The 21,445-nt window shown below is 50.2% G+C and overlaps 1 protein-coding gene across 2 annotated transcripts in view; it reads left to right on the forward strand.

Annotated features, from left to right (window-relative positions):
- Positions 1 to 21,445, forward strand: part of VAPB (VAMP associated protein B and C) — a 50,265-nt gene that overhangs the window by 21,175 nt on the left and 7,645 nt on the right. Inside the window, 2 exon segments of one of the 2 annotated variants that reach the window (NM_001123213.1) lie at positions 5,749 to 5,901; positions 19,423 to 19,526. In NM_001123213.1, coding sequence (NP_001116685.1) covers positions 5,749 to 5,901; positions 19,423 to 19,526 — 257 coding nt within the window. 2 annotated transcript variants of the gene reach the window in all.

Raw genomic sequence — 21,445 nt, forward strand, 5'->3', positions numbered from 1 at the left:
TTTCTTTTTAGGGCCGCGCCTGAGGCATATGGAGGTTCCCAGGCTAGGGGTCAAATCAGAGCTGCAGCTGCTGACCTACACCACAGCCACAGCAACGCCAGATCCAAGCCATGTCTGGGACCTACACCACAGCTCACAGCAATGCCGGGTCCTTAACCACTGAGCAAGGCCAGTGATCAAACCCGCATGCTCATGGATGCTAGTTGGGTTTGTAACCCACTGAACCACAACAGGAACTCCCTCAGTTATTTATTTATTTATTTTCCGTGGATTGTGCCATCTGCGTTATAGCTGAAAAGTCATCGCCAAACCCAAGGTTATCTAGATATTATGTTACCTTCCAGGATTCGTATAGTTTTATGTGTGCGAATGTATGTATATATATGTGTATGTGTGTGTTTGTGTGTATCTGTCTGTCTTTATTTTCTTGTTGAATTAAATTACTGAGCAAAAATCGTAACCCTTGAATTGTGCCTGTGATGTACAAATGAGGTGACAGGATATGCTTGAAGTTACATAGTTAAGTAAGGTCAAGACTGAATTTTGAGTTCACCTGGATTTTTCCCTGTCACTTCTTAGAGTCACCGGGACCTGAATACTTAAGTTATTCTTTTGTAAAAATGGTCATTTGCATTTCCTGAAAAGGAAGCGTTTTGTTACAGTCTTTTCCTCCCTAGATCTCAGAATAGGCGATGACGAGACAGAAGTACTTAAACCATGCATAGCTTGGTAAAATGTTTAAAGACTTAATGGAATTCGTGTTCCGCAAAATGCTCTCTTGATTGATAAGTTTATGCAGCCACTTTTGATGAAATATTCAGTATCTGGAGCCCGATGCCTTAACCACGGGGAGGTTTGCTGGATGGTGACCTTCTTCCCTGACCCTTAAACCAGTGCCTTCTCGTGCCAAGGCGCCGTTTCGGTGAGTATGACGGAAAAATTAACCACTCCTCCTTTTTCTTTTAATGCTGTGCGTGTTGCTACTGGCATTGTATTATTGGCTTTCTAAGACGGGTCAATTCTAGAGCTTCTTACTGTCTTAAAATACACACGTTAAGATGACAGTCAGCCAGACCTGGATGGAGGGAGGAGGTGAAACTGTGCTCGGTTTTCTCTTACACGTTGTAGAGCCTGTCAAGAAATTACAGTCAAGTGAGTTAATGCTATTCATGAGCATCTGTCAAACTCACACAATTTTCATAGATGAGTACGCATAATACAGGGCGTGAAGACCATTGTACACATTGTTAAAAAGGAGAAAAAGGAAAATTTTAGGACCATTCCTGATTTCTCCCCAAATCGCAGTTTCATTTTTTTGACCCCTTAGTTTACATTTTAGATGTTAATTCCTAAAATAAATACAGGATAAATATCTGAAGTAAAGAATACAAGACTAGAGAGAAAAATGATTAAAACGATGTGCTGCGCTTCTAGAGACACCAAATCTTTTTTTTTTTTCTTTTCAATCTCTTGAAAGAAAAAAGTCTTAACTTTTGAACTGGATTTCATGTGTAAAATTGACACTGCACTCTGTAAGTGATGTTTAAATTCATTGTTGATATATTTGCATGTTGGTATAGTAAAATCCCATTTTTTACATAATGCTTTAATGGAAATGGCAGTTTTATGAAATGAAAGTGACTAGTAAAAATCTGAATGGTGCTCATAAGCCCTTATATCATTTTTATTGAGGTTTTTGTATATTCCAATTCATTAATACAGGGGAAAAGGAGAACCACTGACATGGTTTATTTGCTATAATTACTCAAATTGAATAGAATTTATTTTCAATAAAATTCTTAGAGTAAATCGCCCAGGGTGGGGAGAGAGGGTTGGCCCATGTTTTACAAAATGTCTTGATTTTTACTCATGAGACTTTGCTGTTTTATCACTGATGCTTTTCACTTTGTATATATTTTTATTTTCATTTCCTCCAAATTTTTAGGAATAAAACCCTACATAAGCCCAAGATATTTCCAACACTTAAAAGCTCAGGATTGAGTGTATCTGGGATATTTATTTTATTCTGCTTATTACTACAAATACTGTTTGTCTTTTAAGAGTTTAAACTACTTTTTAGGTGATTCATATAGGTTGAAATACTATTTAGATTGTATGTAACATACTAACTGGTGGAATTTCCAAAACTAGATTAGCGTTTACAGTTAAATGTGGCTTATTTTTGTGGAATACCTAGAAGAAAAGGGTCAACGCAGAGAATAAACACACTTAAACTTATCCGGCCCCCACACAGACGCACAGACACACCTCATGAAGCAGGGTGAGTGAGGAGGAAGAGGCAGGAGAAATGGAGTTGGAAACAGGTATTCTCAGTTTCATCACAGTGAAATCTTGCCAGCACCCCTGTTTTCTGCTCTTGGTATCCTCCAGACCACTTAGAGAAATCTGTTTTTTGCATGTGTTTGTGGGGCATTACGAATTCTTGGCGTTTTGATCCGAAGATGCTCCCATGTTCTTGAGACGGGGGCTTGTTGAGACAGGTAGCTTTAAGGTACGCCGGAGAGCTTTACGGCCTGATAGCGTATGAGGCCCCTTCAGACGGTCGGTGGGCGAGAGCACGGTTTTCTCCCGTAGGCGTCCTAGTTGAAAGCGCACCCATTTTCAGGTCTCCCATGCTTTGTGTCTTTGCGCCCGGCATTGGGGGGCCATTTGAGCTGGAGCTGTGCTCACGTGGCATCCTTGTGACGGGCACCGTCTACGTGAGGGCTGGGGGATGTGTGGGGGTGGTCACGCGCGTGTAGGTCTGTCTGAGCGTGCGCAGGTGCGCAGGTGCACATGTGTAATTGTGTTCTTTGATTCCAGAAAAGCAGAGTGGTGTTTAGCTGTTCTGTTCTCTTTTGCCATCGCCGAAGTGATAGCCACCCTAGGCAGGCAGAGGCTTAATGGGAGACCAGACCTTCTCCATCTGCATTCTGCGTCGGTCTGCAGTGTTGGGGCGAGGAGTAGCGTGGAGTCCTGGAGAGCTGCTGCCTCCGTAATTCCACAGAGACCGCCTCAGCCCCTGTCCTGTTTCTCCCTAAGGCCAAAAGCTTGATACAGGGTGGAGTGTGCTTGGCACCTGGCTTTTCCTCGCTGTGGTTGAAAATCCTCTTGGGGCTCAGGGTACCTCCCCTCCTGGGTAAGCTTCTAGTGCTCTGGAAGGCGATGGCTTAGTGTGTGGAGAGAGGGCTGCGTGTGCTGGAATCAGCCCGTGAGCTCAGAGACCTGGCCTTTCCCACATCTGGCCACCGTTGCACCTACAAAGTGCCTCCCTCCCGTGGCTTCCAGCTTGACTCCCAGAGAGCCAGAGGCAGGGCTTATTGGAAAGGTAAGCAAATGGGGAACCTCCCCTTAGGTGTCTTTGCTCAAAGAAGGGGAATAGCTTTTAGTATAAGAAACGACAAAACAGTAGATAGCCCAGCAGCATAGGTGTTCCTGCGGCAGTGTGGCGTATGCCTTCTAAAATCACCTTCTTACACAGAGAGGCACGGTACAAGCCTCAGGACTTAGAGGAACAGCAAACGAGGTTAGGTGCCTAACACGCGAAAACTTTGTTGGTCTCACACACAAAGATCGGAGCCTAATAAACGTAGAAGCCCAGTTTTACACACATTAAATGGGTAGGACATATGTGACTATTACAATAAATATGGCGCTTTACCTTGAAGAAGACCCGACGGTTGCCTGTAGAAGTGGGCACTGGAGGAGCCGCAGCCTGTGAGGTGGAGGAAGGCGGGTTACCTGAACTCGCCGGCAAGGTTGGCATCCCCAGGTGTGGGTGGGCGTGGCTCCTTCCCACGTGGTGAACTGAGGCAGCTGGTAGGTGGTTGGGACGTGTGCAGTTGTGTGTTTGTGTATTTCTCTGCCACCCGGTTCATCTGGATGCAGTTTTCTGTGTTCATTTAGCGTTTCTTGCAGACAGAATCACACATAAGCAAATGTGAAATTCATTTTATGCTCAGATTGTCCTCCTAATGTGCACATCAATCACATTGGAACAGATGCACGTTTTCAAAATAAGCTTTCTAGCAGAACTGGCACCAGTTTATTTTATTTTGGAATTGAGTCCCTTTTCCTTTCTTCCTGTTCACCCTTATTGATTTCTTAATTTATATTTGTTAAGCCCATATCAGATTGATTTTTCATACCCCAAGCACCTCTGAAGGCAAGAGAGCGGCCTGAGAGCGGCCTGAGGTCTCGCCAGCGGTTCTCCACGCGGAGGTTTCCTCCTTGGCGAAGGAGGAAGCCCGTCTGGCTATCTCTCAAAATCCGTCCCCCACACACCCCTGTACCTGTTGCCAGTACCAGGCACGGAAACGGGCAAAATATCATCCTTCTCCTTGGCGTCTTGAGCGAGGCCCAGATTTAAATGGCTTTATTGCGGTTCTTCTTAGGGAGCAGGTGACCCAGCGCTGGGTGTTCTTGGTTTGTGAGCAGAGGAGCACAGCCCTCCGCGTCCCGCTTCGCAGTTCCCTGCGAGTGTGAGGGTGGGAGGAAGGCGCCTGCCGGGCAAGACCCAGGCGTCCTTGATGGACAGCGCGAGCAGGGCTGCAGAGGACCTCGGAGGTGTGGTGCTTCAGCCGTTGAGCGCCAGCGGCCAGGCGTCACCGGCACGAGGAAGAAGCGCAGGTGTCCGAGCTGTGTGACTAGGACCCGTTTGGGTTACCTCCCCCGCCCACGCGTGTATGCACTGCTCGTGCGAGAGGGACGTGAGGAGCGGACCCGTCCGCAGGTGTCTGCTTGTGTAAAAGCCCGGAGGAGGTGGAGGGCCTCCCGCAGTTGCTGCCGGTTACCTCAGGGGACAGGGAGCACTTACTAACCTCCTCTTTATACGTCTTTTATTGTTTGGCTTGTTTTAAGAAGCATGTTTTACTTTTTTAATTAAAGAAATCTAATAAAGTAGAAAATGAATAAATAATAATAATAAAAAATACCTTCAGGGCCCTGAGCTTTGTTTCCGTCTCCCCAGCAGCCTGGGTCGTTAAAACCGAATGTGGTGTCCCGGGTGTGGGCCGCCCAGCAGACCTCTGCCCTTGCTGTAGCCTAAGATGACAGGAACTCTTCTGTAGCAACGCTGTATTGTTGGGGGGGGGGGGCGTCTAACCATTTACACCTCAAAATCTTTCTTGCGTCTGCTGCTGTCGGCGCACTCTGCCTTTGGTAAGCATTTGGACCCAAGTCTAGACCTTTCCGTTCTCTGGCTGGATTCCATCTCGTTGTGGAAATCAGGGCTCAGCGTAAGTCAGGAACTGGCCTTGGATGCAGGCTCTCTAGTCATGGGTCCTGACGGCCACGGACGAGCATGAAAACTAGCGTGGCCACGCATAGGTCGCGAGTCCTCCTGCGCCTCGGTGTCTCTGTCTGGCACCGGTCCTACAGTTGTGAGGCTTCAAGGCGATGCCATGTGCTAGAAGGCTTATTACTGGGTTAGGTGCTGGGTGGCAGGCGTGGCAAGAAGGTGGCGAATTTTGGCTGTTCCTCTTAGTGTGTCAGCCCCAGCTCAGCTCTCCTGTCCATCACGATGGGATGCTTTTGGGTCTAGAATCAGCCTTTCACCACATTCCATCTCCCTCCTGACTGGAGCATCGGGCAGGCAGCCCCTGAGACGGTCCCCGTGACCCCATCGGGCGGCCCCCGCGACGGTCCCCGTGGCCCCATCGGGCGGCCCCCGCGACGGTCCCCGTGGCCCCATCGGGCGGCCCCCGCGACGGTCCCCGTGGCCCCATCGGTCTCTGTCTGCTTCCGCAGGTCCCTTCACCGACGTGGTTACCACCAACCTAAAGCTCGGCAACCCGACAGACCGGAATGTGTGTTTCAAGGTGAAGACCACGGCCCCACGTAGGTACTGCGTGAGGCCCAACAGTGGGATCATTGACGCGGGGGCCTCCATCAATGTATCTGGTAAGTTCTGAGAATGAAGGCCAGCGGGGTGCTGCAAAGCCCCTGGAAGCGGCGGGATTTCTCAAAGCTTTTATTCATAGGATGGCAGAGGAAGACAGCAGGCTTCCCCCCAGCCCTTCGCCTTCTGATTTAAGAAGCTTGGGGGGTGCCACTCGCCTATTGTTTTCCCATAATTAATGAATGCTCTTTGGTTTAATGCTTACAGCCTTCGTGCCCCAATGGTAACGCAGAATTAAAGTGGTAACTTCAGGCTTGACTTCAGAATGACTTTGGTTTTCACTCCCTTGAAATTAAATCTGCCCTTTGGCAATAAATAAAAAAGGGCTAAACAAACTTAATTTTACTTTGTGGGAGAACGCTAAATGGAGTTATTTTCTTATCCAAGCTAAATGATTTCTGACATTAAGCTCGTGTCATTGCCAGTGATTGGTAACTGCACTTTACTGATGGTGGAAAGCTAAGGGAGATGGAGGCTGGGAAATTGGAATAGATTCAAGGGTGCAAGTCTTGGGCATGTCTGATGGGTTTTCCCCCTCCGTCTGGGAGCGTCTGTGTTTCCCCAAGTCCGCCTTTTGAAGAGAAGCAGGGAAAGGGCTGAGATTGAGAACTGGATTTTAGAACTAAGGCGGTATAAGAGATGGGTTTGAATTCAGGTGTCTTTCAGAAATGGAATGAACTTTGAGCTCATTAGAACTTCTGGACCCAGGAGTGCCTTTGTGTCTGTGGAGGAGCTCGGGGTGGGGTGTGCGTGTCCTTGAGCTGTCAGGAGGCTCTGTCACAGAGCTCTCTGCATCTTTAGAGGCTACTACTCACTTGAAGTGGGTACCCAGCCAGCTTTTTTCATGACAGATTTTGATTGTGATACATTTGGCTATTCATTTGACACCTAAAAGAAAATGACTCACCTCTTTGGAAAGATGTAAGGTGTTTCATTATCTGATCATTTCTGCAAACCCTTACCGCCTCCGTCCGTTGGTCTGTCTCGTTACTGTGCACCCTCACCAGCTGGCCCCCTGCGTGCTTCTCTCTGAGGCAGCAAGGCCTTATCGGGCTCTCGAATCGGGTTATTATCCCGGAGAACTCAGGAGGCTGGGAGCCAGCGCTTGCTGAGAGTCCCTTCCGTGCTGGGCCTGTACACACATGATCTCATGTAGTTTCTGTTATTTGCCCTGTCCCCCCCTCATACTCAGAGGGAGACCAGTGGCTGTAGGCTCACGAAGCTGGCGGTGATAGAGCCAGGATGTGGGTCATTCTCTCTGGCTCTGGCGCCCAGACTCTTTAAACTGCAGCTGGGGAAGGGAGGGACCCAGGAGGTTGGCGTTTCCGCACCCCTTGGATCTGTTTGGTTTCGGTTTTTCTCCTGAAATCCGGGACAGCTGATACCTTCTAGTCCCTTTCTTTTTGATGGACTTAGTTTTTTCCTTCTCGGTGTCCTCGCCCGCATCAGATCTGAGCAGCGTTGTCCGGAGATGAGATTTACTGGGTTTCGGAGTAAACAGGCAGGCAGCAGCACAGCTTCTGAGTAAAAGAGTCTCAACAGGCAGGTGTGCAGTGTAGGTGTGCTCTCTGATGGTAAGTATTAGTTTGTGAGTGTATCTTTCAGAAAGATTCAGCCTCCCCTGTCACAGGGATAGCTGTTAAAAACTCGGGGCATTCCTTTCGGTTTGTTACTGTCTCCGTCAGGAAGACCAGGGTTTTGTGGTTGCGGCCTTCCTCTTGCAGAGGAGGTGGAAGGGGACAGAGAGTGGGCTGACCAGCTCCAGTCACGTGGGTGATTAGCAGCAGAGCTGGTATTCGAAGCCAGGTGTCTGTCCTGATCTAGTGGCTCTTTGGTGACACTAAACTGCCTCACCAGTGTTGGGGGTGGCCTCACTTACAAGTGAGTAGAAAACAAAACACCCCGGCTCTCACGATGAAATGGACTTGGGGAAAAGCAGTTGACGACAAGACACTTGTGTGTCTGTGGCCTTCCTCCTAAACAAACAGGATGATGTTTACATGTCAGGAAGGACTCCTTTATTTTTTATTTATTTTTTTAGTCTTTTTGCGTTTTCTTGAGCCACTCCCGTGGCACAGGGAGGTTCCCAGGCTGGGGGTCGAATTGGAGCTGTAGCTACCAGCCTATATCACAGCCATAGCAATGCGGGATCCAAGCTGTGTCTGTGACCTGCACCATAGCTCGTGACAACACCGGATCCTTAACCCACTGAGCAAGGCCAGGGATTGAACCCGCAACCTCATGGTTCCTGGTCGGATTCGTTAACCACTGCGCCACGACAGGAACTCCGACTCCTTTATTTTTATTTGGTGTGTGTTGGTTTCAGTGCTTGAGATGCACCTAGGTGGAGCCAGGGTTTGTTGCATTTCAGGGACAGCTCACCAGTCAGTAAACTTTGCTGCAGATTTCTGTGCTGTGCAGCCCTGTATCACTTAAGAGACATTCATGTTTTGGGGTGAAAAGCATTGCCCTTTTCCAGGGGTCCTCTCACAGTGCAGCTACATGATGCCATCTTCCCTCCAAAGGAGGGTCCCAGCGGACGGGCCCTGTAGACACTTGCAGGCCGGCCGTCCCTTGTCCCCATGTGTGTGCACGGCCAAGCTCGAACCCTCTCTACTCAGAGATCCCTAGATTTGGGGTTCAGAATTCTGCACAGGCTGCCCAGCCCCGCTGTTTAAGCTGTTGGCTGATATTTGGCCAGGACTTTAGCTTTTCTAGGTTCTAGTTTTCTCATTTCTGAAATGGAGAGAGAACGGTATTAGCTCACAGAGTACTTACCAGTGCCAACATTTTTAACTGGAAGCGTGCTGCAAGAGTGTGATTGAGTTTTTCTTCCCCAGCTTAGATAAAAACTAGCTAGTTTTTGTTGAAGGTGGGTTGTACATATTTGAATTGCCTTTTTATAAATTTCGCGTATTTTACTCCCTTATGGAATTTTTCTAATTTTAAGAAAAATTTGTATTTTTCTTATTTCTATAATATGCATCTGTTTTATACTGACAATTCAGTAGTAAATTTCCAAATACAATCTATAAAAAGGCAGCCATCGAGTCAACTTAAAATGCTACCAGCCTTGTCCTGCAGAGGAGGTCCTTAAAAAATGGAAACCAGACCACTCCATTTTGTAAACTCCAGTGGTAAAGCTATGGTTGGAAACGGGTATAACCTGAACTCCTTGTCAGTGGGTGAAAATGTGTGGACGTCCCAGAGGGTCTCGGGGTCTCTGAGGGAGTCCTTTTCTTTGCCCTTTGGAGATGTGCTCGTTTCATCCCGTTCTGGTAGCCCCTTCTGGGATCCGTGCCTGTTGGGGAGGCCGTGTGGAAGAAGAGGGGTGCTGGTGCTCTGGGTTTGCACTGACTGGCGCGGAAGGCCGTGGTTTGGGTCCCTTGCCCCTTACTCCGCACCGTCTGCCAGAGGTGGTTTTGAATTATTCCCACCTGGACCTCAGCAAAATGGGCACACTTAAAGGGAGATTGGAAAAGAGGAGATTGGATTTTTTCCCCCAGAGGTTTTAAATGCACGGAAGATGGAACTTGTTGAATTAATGAATTGTTTGAAGCAGTGGGGGGTCTCCCCACTTGTTCTAGCTTTGCAAAATTAGATCTGTTTTCTGAACTGTCTGATGGGGGAATATTTTTAAGGTAGATAATTTCTGAAAATGTCTTTGTGGTAAGCTGTTCGTGGTTGTGATTTTTTTTTAATCCTGCAGTTTAATAATGAGGGAGTTTTCCATTAATTCCAAACCATGTTTGCCGGAGGACCCAGCAGGTAAAGTGGTAAAGTTATGGGCCCATCAAAAGTACTTATGCTTGCTGTAATGTGATATTAAGTTTAATATTTTTATAACCTTCACTGAATTCTAATTTCACTAACGTAGCAAGCACGCTTCCATTTGCAGTTCAATTATGCACATTGGTTGCCTGTGTACCAAGCAAATTAGAAATGCAAAATATCTGTGTTGGGGGGGCGTTGGGAAGAGTCATTGAAGATACCAATATTTAGGTACAGATACACTTTCCTAAGTGTACCTTGGGAATTGAAAATGGATTCAAGACAAACACACACAAATCTTCTAGTGTCTGAGTCTGTATTTTAAATTAAAATTCAAAGACTTAAGGAGCAGTGTTCATTCCTGACATACAGCCCTTTTCAGCACTTATTTCAGTCACATTTGAAACATAAAGTTCTTGAGGACAGAGGATGAATATCAGCAACTCTTCTTGGATGGACACATTGGGCAGTTAATGTAATTGGGTACGACTGCAATTGCTAATTAATCCTTTTAAGATTTTGCTGACTCCGTGTAATGGAGCGGCCTGCTTGCCCTGGACCCGCCAGCCTTGGGCTACAGCTTTGAGGCGATTGGCACCAAAGTGTAAGTGCCCTGCCCTTCGAGAAAGAACTCAGACATTCGTCCGTCAAGAGCTGGTCATGGGAGCTAAATTTGGGAGGTCGGGCATCTTCACAGCAGCATTCTTCTTCGTTTGATTATTTGCGTTGGCAGTCACTGACAAATGAAACCCTTTTATAAATGATTTTCATGAACCAGGTTTATTCCTCTCAGATAAGAACAATTCTCGTTCATGCTTAAAAGATGTCTTTCATCTTTTTCACCAGATGAGATTCTGGTTTTTGGGGTTGGTTGGTTTGTTTGTTTTTTATAAGGGAATTGCCAACAAAAATTCAACTTAGTTGTGCTTTTAAAGAGTTTTTAAAAGTTTACTGTGATATTTCAGTTTCTTAAGAAGAACCCTGTGTTTCACCTTTTATCGGGGTGACCCACACAGTTTCCCGATTTACATTCCAAGACGCTGGTCAGGCGGCCTTAGCAAGTACACTCTGTTCGGCTCCCTTAGCAGGAGGTAGCTTCAGCTCTGCGGCCTGGCCCTGGAGCCGCCCAGAGTAGGGTGCGTTTCGCTTATTCCAGTTCCGTGCACGTTCATACCCCTGGGCGCCCTAGTCTTGACACGGCTCTTTAGACTCTGACTTTAGGCTCCCCTTTCACCCCGTTCTGAGGGCCAGCCCATCGCAGGCCGGGAGGAAGGAGTGAGCACAGTGAGGGGCTGGACAGGGACAGCCCAGAGAACAAGCGCCAGCGAGAAGGCAGTAGGGTCCCGAATGCCCACTGTCCCCGCTCAGTGGGTCAGTCTCGGGAGACCTGGCTTGCAGGCCATGTTAAGATAGCCCATGACGGCTGCTCCTCGTCAGAACACGCGCGTGCTCAGGGAAGGCCGTGTGGTGTTGCACTGCAGAGCTAGTGGACCTGGGAGAGCGTGTTGCCGTCCTGAAGGAAGACGTGTATTTCGCAAGATGTGTATAGAAGAGAGGGATCTTTGGCCGGTGCCTGTATATGGCGCACCTCATCTTCCGGTCATGCTGGAGTACATTGGCCCCGCAGACGCTGCACAGATAAGTTCTTCAGACGCGAGGTGTTTGAGGCCCGAGTCGGGATGTACTGAACTGGAAAATCCTATAGAGAACGCAAGGACATATATATGTATAATATATATGTCAGCTAATATATATAAACAGGTAAGATTAATTGTTTACCTGCCAGACGCAGTTCCATCCATGGGTCCCTGAATAGGCAGAGGTCTGGGAAAGTAGTCATGGTTTCAGCATTTTGAGCATCCTAAAGGAAGTAATAAATTTAGTGGTGATAAAGGCATACAGTGTAACTAAAATGTCTGAGTTTCTTTGCTTTAGCTTAGAATTCTGTCACCCCATTGTGGCAACATTAGTTATCTTAAGCCCATGACAGAACTCTGGTTTGTCTCTGATTAGTTTCAAAAAAAAATGGAGCAATGACTTCATTATTACAGCATAAATGCAATTTGGTAGAGAACAGTCTTTTGATACAGGCATGAAAGCAAAGAGAGATAGTGAGGACAGCCGTGATGAGAAGATTGGAAGCGGTGGTTTTAAACCCTGAGCAGAATAGTGAGTGGCTCTGGGAAGTAGGGCGGGAGAGAAGCCGAGATTTCTGGAGGGAGCGTGATTCAGGAGGGCTTTGAATGTGGGGAGGGAAAAGGGTGCACGCTCTTCAGCCAGCGAAAAGCTGCAAATTAGTTCCCAGGATGTGAGATCGCAAAACCCGAAGTCCTGGTCTCAGCTTAATTGGGTAGAGAAGGCGAACATGTGGGGAGAGCTTAGTATCCTCAAGTGCAGGGATAGAATAAGACCCACAGTAAGAAGGAGGGTGTGAGAGAGCGTTCCAGCGGGCGCTGCAGTGCTGGGAGAGGTCGTGGAGCACCTTCTCCAGGCGTGGTTCCCGGGCCAGCAGCATCTGCGTTACCTGGGACGCTTTAGAAATGCGTGGTCTCAGCCCCATCGCCGACCTGCTGACTCAGAGACCATAGGTGGGAGCCTGCCACCTGTGTGTCCCAGGCGCTCCCGGCGGTTCTGATCATGCCGAAGCTCGAGGTCCGCGTTACAGTCAGACTGGTGGAGATTCAGAGCCGGGTTAAGCCCTGGAAGGTCTGCCATCCTGAGATGTGCGGAGGGCAGGGGGTCTGAGAGGGATGTGCCAGCCGCCTGGGGCCATTGTGTTAAGAGACTTGGGGAGTTCCTGTTGTGGTGCAGTGGTTACCAAATCCGACTAGGAACCGTAAGGTTGCAGGTTCCATTCCTGGCCTTGCTTGGTGGGTTAAGGATCCGTCATTGCTGTGGCTGTGGCGTAGGCTGGTGGCTACAGCTCTGATTGGACCCCTAACCTGGGAACCTCCATATGCTGCAGGAGCGGCCCTAGAAAAGACAAAAAGACAAAAAGCCAAAAAAAAAGAGAAGAAGAAGACGAAGAGACTTGGGTACAGACAAGAGAACACCTGGGTACACGTGTACCAGTACGTGTACACACCCGTTAGACCACTGAGGGCCCCGTTGGTGGATCATACCAGGAGGTCTGAGAGAACCAGACTGAGGACTTGAGTTGATTGTCTTTTACCTGGAAATGGGCTTTTTTGTGGGAGGGTTTTGATCTGAGGAACATCGTGGTGCCCATGAGGAGGTGTTCGGAGGGAGATTAACTCTGTGGGGTCATAGGGCCGTGCGGGCCGCCTGTTGGGGACGGTCTGGTCGGAGAAGCTTAGCTGTTGGGGAGGCCTGAGCAGAGGTGGTGGTCCCGCAGACACAGAGAGACACTTTACAGGCAACACTCTGAGAGTAAACAAAACGCGGAAGCGTGTGTGTGGTGCTTGTTAGCCTTTGTTCATTTGCTCCGTGGCCATTACGATGCAGATGAAAATGATCTGTGGCTTGCTTGGGTTCTCATAGGAAGCTTTTATGCTGCATTTAATCAAGTCATCCTTTCTCTGAGGGGTGGGTGTGTGTGTGTGTGTGTGTGTGTGTGGAGCAGCATAAATTCTGCATTTCTTCAGAAGAAAGTCCGGTCTTATTGATCCAGCGTTTATGACCCCGAGGGCCCTTTCCTACCGGGATCTCATCTCTGCAGTCTGCAGCGCAGCAGACATGTATCCCAAAGCGTTAACGTTGGTGCGTGGTGACCTGGTCTCCAGGCCGTCTCCTGGTAACAGGCTTCTTTTTAAATGCAGTATCAGCGATAGATTTTAAAAGTAGGATAGATGGTTCATTTAAGAGGGTTTTATCATCAGTGTCTCTGGTATTCAAGTGAAATAAATTAAGTTAATGGGAAGCTCTTTTATAGCCTGTCATGGAAAAAAGTACATAATTTCTGTCACAATTTGCATGTATGGAGCTGAAAGAACAAACGATTAACAACATTTATTCTGTCATGTTCTTGTGAGTTCCAGCTAATAGGGGATAGCAAATTGAATTTGACACGCGATGATAGTAGCTGAGAAGCACAAACTTCTGGACATGAGTTGGGGGCTCTGTCAGGTAGAATGCAGATCCTGGGGCCCGCAGGGGTTCATGAAGTTCCACAGGGTCTGGGTGGCTGCTTGACGTCCTCACACCTGCTGGCCAATCTGGGGCCCACAGGAGAGGGGAGCTGGGAGGCAGCAGCATGACCCACTGCTCTAGAGAGAGACCCTGCAGAGGGGGAGGGGCCGGGCACCTGCGCTTCCTGCAGGCCAGCTTCTCACTCACCGTTTAATTGGCAGCTCGCCAGCCTCACCAGTGCATAGGGCATCTGTGTTTGCATTCCATGAGTCCCCGCCTCTGCACAAGGGAGATTTGACCTGCCAGCTCGGCTCGGGCTGTCCCTTCCAGTGCTCCTCCCAGGTGACTGGCTTCCGCCAGTGCCTTCTTCTTGAAGGCCTGCGTTCATATTGCGCTCAGAGCCCTCAAGCCAAGTTACGTCTGCTGGAGGTTCTTCCAGCTCTGCCCTGTGGCGGCCCGGCAGGAAGGATGCTCCAGGCCTGGCGTTGGGCTGACGCACCTGTGAGGTCCAGCCAAGGATGGCAGGGCGTCTCAGCACCCTCCTGCAGAGGTGGTGCGGGCAGTTGCAAGGTGGTCTGGTTAGAGGAGCCCAGGGGACCCAGGCCCTCTCTGTGTGGGACCAGTGCTCCTGCATGTGCGCTTCCGTCTCCACCCGAGGCCTGGCACGTCCTGGGTTCAGGACTTGGTTCGTGTGAAGCTTTTCCTTTTAAACTGCACATTCTCCCAAGAGGGGTAGCACAAAGCCGCTTCACTGGAATTATTTCACCAGGTTGTCTTCCTCCTGGAGGGACCAGTGAGGCAGCTCGAAGCAGAACAGCAGTGCTCAAATCCTTTGATCCAGGGCCCATTTACACTCCTAGAAATTAAAGGCTGAGAGAGCTTTTTTTGGTTTGTGGGTTGTGTCAGTATTTATCATTTTTCCAGATTAAACAGAAATTTAAGAGGTGTTTTTTAGTAAAACACGAATAAATACAGTTATTGCAAACAGTAACATTTTTAATGAAAAATAGCTTTTCAGAAAACGTGTGGTGTTATTTGATATGTTTTGCACATCTCCACTCCTGGCTTCGTGGCAGACAGGCTGGAGGCTCTTGTTTACTTTTGTGTTCGGTCTGTTCTGATGTGTTGTTTTGTGAATGCGTATCAAGGAAAGTCACTTTTACCACATAGATGTAGTTGGAAAAGGGAAGACTGTCTTTAGTAGCCTTTTCAGGTAATTGTAGACATTCTTCTTTGATATGACGCCAAAACTTGACAAGTGGCATCGCCTTCAAGGTTGGCGCAGTATGGATCTGACAGCCTGTCCGGGAACCCTCTGAACCCTGTGTCACAGAAATGCATTGTTTTCGCCTGCACTTGAGCGGCCTTGGCGGTGCTGTGTTACGTTGGCTGAGTCAGGTAGCTCTTCCAGCCGGGGGGTATTTCCTCACGCAGCACCCAAAGGACATGCGTTTCATACGCGGCATCCTGAGGACATTGTGCGGCATCCCAAAGGAACCTTCATTCCTTATGCAGTATCCATTGCTGTTCCCACTGCTCTCGCTGGGAAAGTCTTTAAGCCTTTGGGAAGCCGTGGCGCTCTCGGTGGCAGGTAGAGGTTTTTCCAAGGTTCTCATTTTTGTTTGAAGGCCTGGATTTTATTTATCATTGGCAACAACTATATGTCGTCTTCCTTAGAGGGACAGGCTCTCTTAGTTCATTGTCAGGAGAGTGTCTGCCACCTACCCAGGGTGTGAGCGACCGTCGTTTTTCTGCTGGTAGTTCTTTCAAGTAAGCGGTTCCATGAGAGCGCGTGTCGTTCAGCTCACAGCCCAGACAGCGCGCGGGCGCTTCCCCCAGACGGCGGGGGTGCCTGCCGCCTGCTTGCCGTTTCTTCAGGCACAGGCCTAGGGTGCAGGGTCCAGGGGAGGATTTAGGAAAGGCAGTGCTTTTTAGTGCTTCTTCCAGGATATTCTTAAGTGAGACTGCCTTTAAAACAGCAACAACAAAAAAGCCCATGAGCGTGTGGTCGTGCCAGATCTGAAGCCGCACGCACCGTTGCTGCTGCCCCTCTGTGTTCAGGCACCCGCGGTTTTACCCCGTTGGCTTTGTGCCCGCCGTCACTGCGAGCGGCAGCACGCGGGAGAGGCAGACAGCGTAGAACGTGTTGGTGTTCTCCTCAGCCCAGGGTTGACTTTATGAGCCACCCGATGGTGGCGGGGGCGGGTCTTGGGGCTGTGAATAACACTCCGAGAACCTGTGGCATGGCAGTCTGATGGGAAACAAAGCCAGACCGGAGCGCCGGCTCCATGGGACCTGAGGGAGGCCGCCCAACCTTTGTAAGCTCTGTCTTCTCCTCTGGAGAATGAAGACACGGCCTCTTCTACGCTGGTTGTGAGGATTACGTGGGAGAATCAAGGAAAACATGGCTTCTCTGGTGCCTAGTGCCTGCCTAGGTGCTCATGAAAGTTATTTTCCTTTCTTTCTTGGGATGTTGTGAAGATGTTGGGGATGGGAGAGTGGGGTGGGGTGGAGAGCTGAAAGGGAGGCCCATTGGCCTTGGGGCGTGCGGGGACCCAGGCCTTTCCTGGCTGCCACCACCTCGAGGAGGGGAACGGAGAGGGAGAGGGAGGAGCAGGTCTTCCTGGGGCTGCTCACCCACATGTGCGGGTGTCTGAGTCCCTGGCCCCATCGGTACTCTGCGTGACCCCACGTAGCTGGAGCTAAGAGCCAGCTAGCTTCTCGGACATCAGCCTTCTTCCAGTGGCTCTCACCTCTGGGTGCCGGCGTTCCTTGCAGATAATCCCCGGGTGGCGTCGGACCCCGCGCGGGGGACCTGGAGCCCTTCAAACTGGGAGAGCAGAGTCTCAAGGATGAGGCCGTTTTTCTGCTAGGGCTGCGCCTGGCTGCCAGAGTATCACCTGGGACGCAGTTCTCTTCCTTCCCATTCTGAAAACACGGCAGTGGGCTACTGTCACACGCGGGTGAGAGCAGATGTTCTCAAGACCTAATGCTCTCTAATTTTTTAAAATCAACGTTAGGAGTTCCCATCGTGGCGCAGTGGTTAACGAATCCGACTAGGAACCATGAGGTTGCGGGTTCGGTCCCTGCCCTTGCTCAGTGGGTTGACGATCCGGCGTTGCTGTGAGCTGTGGTGCAGGTTGCAGATGCGGCTCAGATCACGCGTTGCTGTGGCTCTGGTGTAGGCTGGTGGCTACAGCTCCGATTCGACCCCTAGCCTGGGAATCTCCATATGCCGCGGGAGCGGCCCAAGAAATGGCAAAAAGACCAAAAAAACAAAAAAACAAAAAAAAACAACGTTAATCTGACAAAAGTTTGAAGACTGTGACCCACCTCTAGGGAAAGTTGACCGTCCCTGTCCAGGGGAGACCCTGGCTCGCCAGTAGATTATCTGTGTCCTTAGTACAGTCTTGGAGCTGGAGAAAACGCAGTTGGAATTTAGCTTTCAGAATAAGAGTCTGGTTTTGACCTGCTCGACTGGCCACTTGCCCCTGAGGTTGAATGTCAAGGCCAGCTGTGTGATGCTGCAGGCCTGTCCCCAGGAGAGCCCTGGAGAGCTCTGGCTGGCTCACGGAGGCCTAAGCCGTGTCTCCCTTCTCGGTCCCAAGCGGTCAGTGAGGACCGCTTTTCTAGGATGGAACCACGCCTTTCCATCTGCAAGAATAAAATTGCAGGAGTTCCCGTCGTGGCTCAGTGGTTAATGAATCCATCTAGGAATGGTGAGGTTTTGGGTTTGATCCCTGGCCTTGCTCAGTGGGTTAAGGATCCAGTGTTGCCATGGGCTGTGGTGTGGGTCACAGACACGGCTTGGATCTGGCGTGGCTGTGGCTCTGGCGTAGGCTGGCGGCTACAGCTCCGATTAGACCCCTAGCCTGGGAACCTCCATATGCCATGGTGCGGCCCTAGGAAAAAGACAAAAAAAAAAAAAAAAAAAAAACCCACAAAACCAACAACAACAAAAAGAATAAAATTGCAAATAGAGTGGCCCTCTGTTTTAAATGACCTTTGTTCTCTCTGCCGATGGTCACACTTTGGATTTTGAATCCATAGACTGAATATATTTAGTTTATTGATCTTTATCAGTAGCTAAACTTGGTGTCGTAGGTATACAAGCACTGAGTTGGAAAAAAAAAAAAGTTTGCATGTCTATTGATTTTGTCCTGAAGAATTTACCCAGAAAGGTGTCCTCTAGCCCAGAGCACTGGGATGGGTGATGGGGCCGCTGAGCTGCCTTAGGGACTGCATGCAGCAGCACATTCAAATCTGACGTGTTGTGGGCTTTAATGGACTTTCTCTGTCCCCACGATGGAAAGGCCCCATGCACACCCCCAAGAGAGAGGGACACGTTTGTATTTCTCGTCCTCACATTGTGTGACCCTGTTTTATATTGGAGTGACCAGCGTGGCAGAGGCGGGGCTGGGCTGCACTGGGCTCCTTGTTGAAGTTTTGCTGCTTCCTAGCGTTGTGACCCCGAGCAAGTCCCTTGCTTTGCTGGGCCCCAGATTTCTTCATAAACGAGGGCTTAGGACCAGTGCCCTTCATTTGCTGCAGAGGCTGGTTGAGGGGGAGGCTTTAGCACCCGAGAAGGTCTGGGTGGGGTTCACAGGCAAGAGGAACCTGATGAGTGAGGACCCAGCAGAGGGCTGTGGAGAAGGCAGGACCTCCGCCCAGGCCACCTGCGCTGGCGTGTCCACACCTCCCCGTGACCTCGGGCAAGTTAGCTGACCTCCCTGTGCCTCTGTTTTTTTCATCTGAAATCAGGCGTCCAAGTAACGTCCACAGCAGTGCCTGCCTTTTAGGCCCCACTGCCTTTTAGCGATGAGCCGAAGTGCAGCGCTCAGCTTCTGGCACGGGGAGCCCTCAGCCCCAGGTAGCCCTCGTCAGGCCAGGGCCAGCCGGCTTTTCCTGCGTGTGGTGTTCGGGGAGCTCAGCTAGATGCGTGGTTTAGCAAAGCCTTGTAGCAAAAACTGCCAGGAAGGCAGTGCTCATTTCATGATCCGAGGTGGGGGCTGTGTCCTCAGGAAGCCGGTCGGGACAGGAAGGCCCTCGCTCAGCACGTGGGTGTGCTCCATCGGGGCCTCGATGGGAGATTCTTCTAGGTTCTTGGGCAGGAAAGGGGGTGTCCTGTCCATGCTGTGAGGGTGCTGGTCGTGAACGTTCTCTGAACATTCTAGTGGGAAAAGTGTATGGGAAGCATTGCTATGATGGCCTTGACCCGGGACCTGGGACAGGGAGACGCTCACGGGACGTTCCTTTGGTGTCCTGGGTTCTGTTTTGGTTACTGAAGAGGTCGGCTGGGTGTGTTTGCTTGCGCAGAACCCGTGCCTGGTGTTTCTGCCTGGTCTGCCTCTTCCGTGGGCCTGTGGCAGACGTTTGGCCGGGGGGCGGGGGTGGGAGACGAGGGGACCAGGGATCGGAAGACCTGGGTCCCCACCCCAGTCGCTCCCTGCTGCTTGACCTCGGGCAGGTCCCTCCACTCTGCTGGGCCTGGTTGAGGCCTGCGGAGTGGAGCGGAGGCTGGCCGTCTTGCCCTGCTCCCTCCCCCCGGGGCTTCGGAGGGGAGCCGGGGGAAGTGCTGTCCCGCGAGAACGCAACTGCGAAGGTAACAGGCGGCTGCTGGGAACCTCGCTCTGACCCTCCTAATGAAATATTTTCTTTCTCAGTGATGTTACAGCCTTTCGATTATGATCCCAATGAGAAGAGTAAACACAAGTTTATGGTTCAGTCTATGTTTGCTCCAGCTGACACTTCTGATATGGAGGCAGCTGTAAGTACCCAACACGCTTCTTATTCTTTTCAGTAATCCAGCAGGTGACTAGGTGCGGAACTGTGGGGGCATGCGCTTCAGAATACGCCAGAATCGTTTCCAGAGGGGAATGGTGTTTTCGGGGTTCGCACTTGGATTGCCCTTCTGGTTTTTCTAACCCTTTGATTGGAACATTTTATGTAACTCTTTAGAGGACCCTTCTGCCTGTCATACCTGGTTTTCTTCGCAGTTCCTTGTTCTGGTGGATTTTGTGTCCTCAGTGGTCTGGGGGTTCCCTCCCTTCCCCCCACTTCCGCTTCCCCGTAGAAAAGGGCGCTCCACTGCAGAGGGCCTTGCCCACCATGCCTTCCCCGCCCCCCAGAACCCAGAGGGAGGACTTCTGAACGTCCTTCAGCCCTTTGGCCTTTTCCCCCTGCTTGGTTCTGGAAAGCATGATTCTCTGTGCGTTGTTGTTGTTGTCGTTTCCCCCCAGGTGCCTGCATTTCCCCCTGCTTAAGCGCACGTTTAATTCCATCTCTCCCTTTGGTGAAAATAAGATAAAATAAACAATGGGTACATCACAGTTGGCCCTTCATTTCTGTGGGTTCCCCACCCGTGGATTCAGAGGGCCGACGGTACTGTATCTTCTGTGTGGGGGACGTGAGCACTGGCAGATTTTGGTAACCATGGGGCTGGGGCCTCGTGGATACCAAGGGGCGACTGTGTTGATTTTTCCGGCAGGAGATTGTAATGGGCACTCTCCCCGAAGCTTTTTACACGTCTGAGTAAATCATCAGGCATTCTACTGATAACCCTGAAAGCCCACAGCACCGGTGAGGACAGACGGTCTCGTCCTCACGGTTTGGGGAACAAGGGCGGGGTCGCCTCCGCATGCTCGCCACTGCCCGGTGGGCAGCGCAGACCCAGAGCCTGGAGCCGCCCGAGAGTGCCTGCAGCTCTGCTCCGCCAGGGCTCACGCTCCGCCGAGGTCCTCTCTCCCCAAGGTTGACGCTAGGGGCCGTTTCACGCACGGCCCACCTTCGAGTCCCTGTGTCACCACACAGCCTTTCCTTTTAGTTGGAAAAGCATCACTGGCCGTCTTCACGCATGTTTGACCTCGGGGCGGGAAGTGAGGGTGAGCCAGAGCCCTGGGGTGTCAGCGAGATCCGTGGGAGCAGGTGGTGTTCGTTTTACAGAGGATGGTGACCGAGGCAGCATCGTTCCTCTTATCCCCGGAGCCTGAGGTGTCCCTTCGTGGTGCTCTGAACGAGCCAGGAGGAGTGTGGCACATGCGGAGTACGGACTGCCCAGGGATCCGTTCTGCTCGGCTTTTGCTGCATGGCTTCGCGAAGGAGCATGCGCTTGGGCGCCTGGTGTGAAGCTGCGCTCTGCCTTTTACTAACACTGCGGCCTTGGGCAGCTTTCATTAACTCTCTTGAGGGTTTGCTCGTGCACAAGATGGTGATAAAAACCTAGTGGGTTAAATGTGCTGTGTGTGCAGAACACTTGGCATCGTGTCCAGCAGTCGTTTTTATCCGAGTGTCGACACAGGCCAGGCACTCTGTACAATAAAGGTGACTTTCACTTCCTTCAGTGATAATTTGTATAAGTTAAGACATTTTTTATATGAAAGGTACATTGTTGGAACATACGGAAACATACAGATAGTAGAAATAAAACCAACATTGACCTGTAATTTGTTCATACTAGACCCGGCCACTGTTAATGAGAGCCTTGTGCTTTTTCTTTTTTTCTTTTTCTTTTGGTCTTTTTTGTCTTCTTAGGGCTGCACCACCCACTCCACATGGAGGTTCCCAGGCTAGGGGTCCAATCAGAGCTGTGGCCACTGGCCTACACCACAGCCACAGCAACTCGGGATCCAAGCCACCTCTCTGACCTACACCACAGCCCATGGCAACGCCGTATCCTTGACTCACCAA

The sequence above is a fragment of the Sus scrofa genome, chromosome 17, assembly GCF_054392235.1.
Source record: "Sus scrofa isolate SSC_HxYL_T2T_F1_AM1 chromosome 17, Sscrofa_HxYL_maternal_Yorkshire_Landrace_v2.0, whole genome shotgun sequence".
Lineage (NCBI taxonomy): Eukaryota > Metazoa > Chordata > Mammalia > Artiodactyla > Suidae > Sus > Sus scrofa.